Genomic DNA, 9,200 nt, shown 5'->3' on the forward strand with positions numbered 1-9,200 from the left:
TTGTAAAACATCTTGAAAAACAATAAACACAGTGGTGAAAATAAAATTGGGACTCATGAGGCACAGAAAAAGAAAAGCCATATATATATATATATATATATATATATATATATATATATATATATATTAAAATCCCAGTGTCAAAGTTGGTTTCTTATCTAGATCTTTTTCCTTAGGTACATGATACCAAAACTTTATCCATGTTGCTGCTTCTGTTGTTATTTGCACAGCAGAAATAAATGGTTAGTCCAATTGCTAAAGAAATTGAATATTTTGCTCAAGTAAAATAAACCTTTTGAGCTTCTATGATATAGGATCTATTACAACTTGGAATAACTTTCATGGTGATCCTGGTCACTATATAGACAATTTCAGCATAATTACCTAAAATTGCTATAATTCAGTGACAGGATACAGCCATCAGCAACATTGATAGAGTTTAGTAAATAGGAAAACCATGGCACAGCAGTTGCCATTGCAACCTACAATTATCAGATATATTCTAAGTCTCAAGACACATAAAGCAATCAATATCTTATATTTTAAGACAGCAAAAATAAGGTGCCTAAAAATGTCATGATCTGCATTTATAAGTAGACTTTTCATTAATGGGTATGAAGTTCTTGTCAAAATGCCTTCTAAACATTTGTGTTTAGACCTGTTGATTACTGGAAGTATTTACTAATTCATTGAGATAAATATTTTACAGTGTTAATGGTTGACTTATGTGGAGATAGGGTACATTATGGAAAACATTTATCATTACCAGAAACACTAGGAAATATTGCAGAAGACACGACAGACATATAAGACATTTAACTAGGGAAAATAATTGAGGAATAAGTCTTTTCTCCTGCTTACCTGAAAATACATAACCAATGAACAGAGGTGGTTTTTCTGATTTAGAGAATGACTTGCATTCTATAGACCATCTGGGGAAAATGCAGTGTGACACATATTGATATATAACTGTGGTAAATGTAAATAGGATGTTAATAAACCCTGAGGGAAGAATGTGGCAGATTTATAGACACAGATTAAATCTGGCCCCCAGCTAGGTCTGGCTTTGGCTACAATCTGGTGGTATATATGGGAGGTGGAAAGTTGACTGAAGGCAGCACTCAGGTGAAGCAGCTTTCCCGAGTTGAAGTTCATTCTGTGGTGGATCATCTCCAAGATGCCACTTGCTTTGACTTTACCAAGCTCTGGTAAGTAGCCATTTACTGGGTACCTCTTAGAGTCTATGTAATCCTTAGTGTATATTACATCAAGTTTGTTTGTAGAGTAGATTTTCTTTGGTCTGATCTGCTATGTATTTTGGAGGGGACTAATATTTGGTTATGCTTAATCTAGAGACAAGTCAGTTCACAGCTGAAAGACCTCTCTATATTCTACTTTCGTGATTAAGTTTGAGCTCAGATTTTTTAAATACAAACTTCCTTGTGTTGCAGACACAGGCAGTTCTCAGAGTTATATTGTGTTGTCTTTATGAACAGGATTGTAAAATGGGACACCATTACTGATACTTAAGAGTCATCAGTTTTATAATCTCTTCCATTTCAAAAGTCACAGTCTATACTAAAAATAATTCAACTCAGCTGCATGGTTGTGGTGCACACCTTTAATCCCAGCACTGAGAAGGCAGAGCCAGGCAGATCTCTATGAGTTCAGGGCCAGACTGGTCTACAGAAGAAGGTCCAGTATAGGCACCAAAACTACACAAAGAAACCCTGTCTCGAAAAACCAACAACAACAACAACAATAATAATAATAATAATAATAATACATTTCAATGTGTTCAATTTTATCATAAGAAATTAGTGTATATTGAGAAAATGAGAATAAATTAGTAGTAAACTGTGTCAAGCACAGGAATAGGAAGTTATAATTAATTTGTGTGCCCAGCTTGGATATCTGCTCACATAAATCAACCTGAATAAACTATCAAATCACCTCATTCTTAACTGATATGTACAAGGAAAATGAATTAGTTACAATAATAATGTATATAATAAAATGAAAGACAACAAAAATTCTCTAGAATTTCAAATATGTGCAGATAATGACTTGAAGACTGTGGTTCCTGGTTAATCAAACTCCATGTGTTTGCAAATTTGAAAAGCTCATTTGGAGCAAATGAAAACTGTGAAAAGTCTCCCACATGTCAAACTTTTACTGGAAAAGTGTAGCTATCCCTGTATTTTACCAGTTGAAAAAGTGAATGCTCTAGTAAGGTACATCAACCCAAATCACATAGCAGAGGGCCCTCAGAACACATTCCCAGCTTGTTTAACTGTTGTAACCTGATTTGTATAGATCACCTCATTGCCATTTCTCTGACAGCAGGGGTATGTATGTTGCTGATGGTGTCAAATCTGCTCCTTTGGGAGCATGTGTCCTCCAAACCAACTGGCTCTGTGTCCACTGAAGCCCTGTATTATCGAGCGTTTATTCAGTCTCATGCCACATATTTCCTGGCTGGAGATTTATACCATGAGTTTGTAAGTAATGTCCTTTGCTCTGGATTCTTATCTAAAAGTAACTTCACATAGCTAATCACTAATTAAATTGGAATGAGTCATGTATCCAATTCAATTTTTCAATTTATAGGTAATAGAAAGAATCATATAGCAAAATGTATAAAGGGCAAAATATCAAGTTTCATAAAATTCTCAAAAACTGTAAAGAATTCAATGATATTTCAAATTTTCCTTTACTAATTTTAACAATAACAACTTTGAATTTCTTCACTGGAATTTTTGGTTTTGTGGTCATACATCCTGGGTTCTGTCTTGATGAGCATTCTTAACTTACTGATCTGAAGATAACTAGAACAGGAGAAGTGAAGTTAGTTGGGTGAGTGGAGAGAAATAAACCTAAGGAAATTGAAATCATGTAAACAGTGAAAAACATAATAAAACTAAATAACTATAGATAAGCTCATAAATGCAAACAAACCCAGTTTATCATTTTCAGTAATGGGTGGCTTAGTGAAATTGAAGGGCTACATTAAACACCATCTATATTCCCTCTCCCCCAGGGATTTAACTCATCTATCAGGGCCTGTCAGTGAGGAAACAGCAAAGCAAATGTCCATTGAAAATTGAGCATATAGATTTCATATCTCTATATTTATAGGGAATATACATTCCCATTGTTATTTTATCATACTAGTTTTGTCATACCTCTTATTCTCTCTTTATCTTCTAACTGTACATTTCTAAGAATGCTTTAACTCTTAAATTCTTTGACAGTTAGAATTAAGTAATTTGTATTTTCTTAAGAAATATCTTATGCAAGTACATCCTTCATATCATTAGTATAGAAATTTTAAATATTTATGTGAATTCTTACTTCACACACTGCTGAATATTTTCTTAAAATGTAACTAGAATTGAATGGTTAATTGCTGATTGTAACAACATTTGTGACTCTTACATTTATCATGAACTTTTTATTGTATTGACACTTGATGATATTTGAGAGCCAAGTTAAAAATGATCAATTCTTATTTAAAAAATCAGTTTTTGCCAATAATAATAATTCTTTTAAATATGGATATATAGTCACAATTCTATGACAGTCAGCCTAGAAAAACTGATACTTAAAGATGTAATTAATTAGAGGCTTGGGTGCATCTTAGTGCTTTCTTTCCAAACAATAACAATAGCAAGTGCAGTACAAGGGAAGAGATTGAGAGGACGTTCAGGTAGATTGCATATGGAAGGGGAATAAAAGGTAGGCAAATGGTGTTTCCATCATTCTACTGTTTCAATTTTTGTTCTTAAATATCTAAAATGCAGGGTTAATCAAACATAGCATGTTTGTTTCTACTCAATTCTGAATCCTCAGTAAACTAAATCATTTAATTTCTTCCAGGAAATGAATTATTTCAATACCTCTTGGATCAAGAACTGGAGGCTCAGCCTATGCCACACTGATTCCATCCACACCCCACAGTCTCATGAAGAATTCCATGAAACTAAAGTAGGTTTCCTCCCTGTTTTATAAGAAACAGATTATGCTATACAGAGGTAACTGTGCTGTGTGTGATTACTAAGCCAACAAGAGGTGTGGTAATTTCTGATCCAATCAAAATGATGCGACTCTCAAGAACTATCACATCATACAGATGATAACCTTAGCACTAACTAAAATGTCTGCCAAATCATATTGTCCCAGAATTGTAGCTGTCTCATATAAAAATATTTTTACCAACACCTTCTGCTTTTCCCAGGGGAGTTTTGATCTGAACTGGACACTCATTTTTAATATATAAATATACATATAGAGTAACTGCAAATACCTTTGTGTTTATGGTATATAGCACTAAAGGATTCTCCTCTGGGATCACATTACTAAACTAAGTCATGTGCCCATTCTTCTTATCTTTTTAAACTCTCCTGGACCTATTTCTGTTCACCCTAATTTATACAGTCTTCCCTGACTGAAATGCCTTTTCCTACCTACATCTTAACTGTACAAAAGACTCTTCTCTATACTATATCATGTTCCTCTGGGTGACTTCCGTTTGGAAGACATCTACATAACTCTGAAGATCTAATGTATATGTGTTATGATCTCTTCACTCTGTCTACCTGTCATAAACATCAGTTTTATTTATATAAACTTAATATATATAGCCATTTCACAGACTATTTCTGCAGTAATTCAAGTGTTATCAAGACAAATAACTCCTATACAAGATATTCTCATGAATAAAGTGTGTTTATAATAAAGAAAAAAACAGAACAAAATATTTATACAGATTGTTTTTCTACACAATATAAATAGCACACTTTGACACTGAAATATTTAATGTTGAAAAACAGTCTCTGATAACAGTACTTTTAAGACACCAATGAACTGTGGCTCCAGACTGTATGCAGAAGTCATTTTCTTTGCATATTAAAGAGAATTTACACTAAACTTCTTTCATGTCATGTAATCATTCTTAATCCTTTTTCTAATACTGCTTGCAACATGTTGGTTATCACCATTGATGTCTCCATTTCGTTCATAAACATTTTGTTTAGATTATAGTTGAATTACTCTCTACTCTTTATTATCATATCTACTATTATTTATAGCCTCTAAGAGTACTTACAAACATTATAAACAGTTAAGAAGGAATTTATTTTGTATGACTCTGGCCTTGTATTAACAGTTACCGGGTCAAAATTCCAATCTGATTTCTACCAATGCCTGGAATGCTTTAAAATATTTTTCTTCTGTACAAGTCAATATGCAACCCCTCTAGAATTAAGGGCAGCAGGAATCATGCAGATACAAGGAAAGCAGGATTTGATTTTATTAAGTATTTTGTCTAAAGTCACCTGTTTTAATATTCTACCATAGTAAAAATTCTCAAGTAAGTATATGAGAGACCAATTTGATTCAGTAGTATAGAAATGATTTGAAGCTTTAACTCCTGACATTGTTGGCATCTATGTAGTATGCGTCATATTTTGGACACCTTCTGAGCCCTATAAACCTAATTTTCTCATATGCTGGGTAAGCAATGAAAGAGAACAGTTCAAACAACCAGGACAAATGGTAGAATGTAAAAGAAAAACAAAATATGATCATTTTGAACAGTCGAAATTATTAAGACCCAATTTGTTTTATTTAGCAAAGTAGAATTCAGTAGCTGAAATTTTATTTTCAGGTAATATTTATATATTTTGAAGTCATTAACATATATTACTACTAATAAAAATACACTGTAGTTTGCCTCCATTGTGAAAAATGCACAAGTATCTATTTACACAGCTGTATAGATACACTTAGTTTAAGGTGATGTCCAATGATGTTTTCCTAGACTGAAGACCTTCTAAAAGCAATGATCACTATGTCCCATGCCTGGGAAGAACCACTGAAACACCTGATTTCTGCAGTGCCCACTCTCAAGGAATCTTCTGATAAAATGCTTCAAAGAACCAATGCTTTGAGGAACAGAACCCTTGTGCTTCAGGAAAGAATGAAGATCATACTTACCAGGGTAAGGTGTTTCAACACGTGTCTTTGGTCATTCTATTTATAAAGTTTGTGAATTGTGTAACTCAACAAGAATTTTGAAATACCCAAATACAAGGTCACTTAATAAGCCCTTAGAACAGTGATCTCTGTAGAAAATAGTTCTGTGCCTCATAGTCATTTTGACAGTGGCTTTCCTGGATGGGGTGGACACTATAGCCTAATGTGCAGAAGATCATATAAGTCACTGCCTGGATTACCTGCACACAGTACGTTAAGTGAAATATACTGCTCGTGTTCAAGGATTCAATTGAGTATATAAAATGTAGAATGGATTTATCTGAAATGAAGGAAAGGATCAGGACACTCTACCAGAACTAATATGGTATGAAGGACACATCAAGGAAAGTACTGAGAACATGTAAAACTCCCCAAAGGGAAAGTACTGATACTAGCCTTTTCATGGCATTTTACTTAATTCCATATATACAGCCAAATAGCACCTCCTGTACACTTGTGTATGGATCTATCTCATCTGAGATCAGTGGCATGTCAAAAAATACATATGCCTGTCTCCAAATTATGTTTTGGTTTCTAATGCATTTAGCCCAACTTCCAGGGTTTCTCATAAATTTATCGTCTTCTGTGTTTTACCAAAATTAATTAAAAAATTATAAAGCATGTGCACTGGGAGATATCTCATGTCTGTTAAGTGCCTTCCTTCCATGTGTGAGGACCTGAGTCCAGTTTGAGGATTTGTATAAAATGGGTGATGTGGGGTCTTCCCTTTGTAGTCCTTAGACTAGTGGCTCATACTTAAGGAGTTTAGTCATGAGTTGAAGGTAAAAGTAAGAGCAGATTTCTCAAAAATAAAAGTAGGCTTCACTGGAGGTACTTTACCCAAAATTGACCACTGACATCGAAATCATGCCTATTACACAGACAGAGAGAGAGAGAGAGAGAGAGAGAGAGAGAGAGAGAGAGAGAGAGAGAGAGAGAAACAGAACTCATGAAGGGATAATGTGAATAACACCTGTCCATTTGATGTTTAGAGCCAGAATGAATTTGAAAAAGATCCCTACCCTGCCTGGTCTGGACTGGCAGACTTGCAGTCATCTGATGAAGACACTCGCCTTTTTGCCTTTTATAGCCTTCTCCGCTGCCTGAAAAGGGATACTCATAAGATGGACACTTACCTTATGATGCTGAGGTGCCGAGAGCTCTTTAAAACTGAGTGTTTTCATGACTGAGTGCTGACTGCACAACCCTGCAATGTCCTGCTGTCATGAGCCTTGTTGAACCATAACTGTAGTGCTTTAATTTCTTCTCAGTGCATGCATGGCTATAATGGATCTCATTTATACATTGAAATCTAATTCTTTAGAAACAACAGATTTAAAGTGAAATTCTAAGTGTCTTTTATTTCATTTAATATAATATGGATCCAGGCTTTTGTGATGTACATATAAAAATCTGAACTTTGACAAGTGTGGTTGATATATTGTGCACCCAAAAAAACTTTATCTGGGGATCAGAGAACAGAACAGCCTCTAGATGAGACATAGGGCCAGACAGTAGTGACATACATGACTTTAATCCTATCACTCGGGAGGCAGAGCTCTGTCTGGATCTCTGTGAGGTCAAGGCCACACTCTGAAAAGAACCAGACATGGTGGCACACACCTTTAACACCAGCACTTGAGATCTAATGCCTTTGCTACCAAGTATTTGGGATCACAGGTGTCTTTAATCCCAGCACTAGGAAGGAAGTGATATCTGGGCAGAGAAAGTTATATTTGTCTTTAATCCCAGGAAGTGATGGCAGGAAGCAGAAAAGTACATAAGGCATGAGGACCAGGAACTAGAGGCATTTTAAGCAGTTTACTGAGACCCTCAGGGGTGATAACTCAGAAGATTTCATTTTGAGGATTCATGAAAAAAGGATCAGCTGAGGAGTTGGTGAGGTGAGGGTGGATGTGGCTTGTTCTGTCTCTCTGATCTCTCAGAATTCACCCCAATTTCTGGCAATGTTTTTTTTTAATAAGACCATTTAGAAATCCATGTGCTGGGCAGTGGTGGTGCACTCTTTTAATCCCAGTATTTGGGAGGCAGAGGCAGGCAGATCTCTATGAGTTTCGAGTCCAGCCTGGGCTAGAGAGTGAGTTCCAGGAAAAGCGCCCAAACTACATGGAGAAACCCTGTCTTGAAAAACAAAAAAAGAAGCCGGGCGGTGGTGGCGCACGCCTTTAATCCCAGCACTCGGGAGGCAGAGCCAGGTGGATCTCTGTGAGTTCGAGGCCAGCCTGGACTACCAAGTGAGTCCCAGGAAAGGCGCAAAACTACACAGAGAAACCCTGTCTCGAAAAACCAAAAAAAAAAAAAAAAAAAGAAAAACAAAAAAAGAAAAGAAATTTGTATTACAGACAAGCACAGAAGACAGCATAAAACTTATTTTAGATCTCAGTGAATGAAGGTAGATAATACATTTAGAACCAAAATAAGAGATTGTTGTTACTCATTGGATCCATTGTATCAAGGAGATGGATATTTAAGGGACTTTATAAAGAAAACCATTCTCTGAGCAAATTTTTAGTCTAATAACACCCAATACAGGTTCAATGATATTGGACTATCCCTAAGTATTATTAATTTAAACATTCAAAAATGTAGTAAGAAAGAAGTATGAAACAGATCTATATTTCTCTAGAAGTCCATCTGCCACTTAATCAATCTTAGGACCATCTTAGGAGAGAAGCTGAAATTCCCTTTTATGTAGCTCAGAATCCAAGACTATTTTACTACTTTAAAAATGAAAATATAAAACAAACAAGTATTTCCCACATTTATAGACACAGTGCAACAGGCCAGAGGATGTGGTGACAAGTTTCTCAGTGGTGATATTCAAATGAGTCTGAAGTTTTCAGGCAGGATTAAGAGAAAGCATAAGTAATCTATAAGGATACCAATGGGAAAGCAGAAAAAATTTTGAGAAGAATTAACATTTATTCACTTTCACACCAGGATGGCTCTGCATTCTACTGCTGCTTGGGTATTCAACTTATAAGATTACATTTGGGGTTGGGGATTTAGCTCAGTGGTAGAGTGCTTGCCTAGCAAGCTCAAGGCCCTGGGTTCGATCTTTGTTTCTGGAATAAAAAAAGATTACATTTGAAGAAACTGTCCTAGCATAACAAGAAAAACAGCAATCATATTAAAACAGACAA

At 35.3% G+C, this 9,200-nt stretch overlaps 1 protein-coding gene across 2 annotated transcripts; it reads left to right on the forward strand.

Annotated features, from left to right (window-relative positions):
• Nucleotides 1-1,099: 1,099 nt before the first annotated feature.
• Nucleotides 1,100-7,994, forward strand: LOC121829684 (prolactin-3D1). 2 transcript variants are annotated; one of them, XM_042278720.2, is made up of 5 exons: nt 1,100-1,208; nt 2,344-2,501; nt 3,880-3,987; nt 5,822-6,001; nt 7,029-7,994. In XM_042278720.2, exons 1-5 carry the CDS (start codon nt 1,178-1,180, stop codon nt 7,224-7,226), a joined length of 675 nt encoding a protein of 224 aa, XP_042134654.1. In that variant the 5' UTR covers nt 1,100-1,177; the 3' UTR covers nt 7,227-7,994. The 2 variants fall into 2 exon arrangements, with proteins under 2 accessions (XP_042134654.1, XP_076429202.1); XM_076573087.1 differs by having other exon boundaries at nt 1,106-1,208; nt 2,347-2,501.
• The last annotated feature ends 1,206 nt before the right edge of the window (nt 7,995-9,200 follow it).

Source organism: Peromyscus maniculatus, chromosome 5 (assembly GCF_049852395.1).
Source record: "Peromyscus maniculatus bairdii isolate BWxNUB_F1_BW_parent chromosome 5, HU_Pman_BW_mat_3.1, whole genome shotgun sequence".
NCBI classification, from domain to species: Eukaryota; Metazoa; Chordata; class Mammalia; order Rodentia; family Cricetidae; genus Peromyscus; species Peromyscus maniculatus.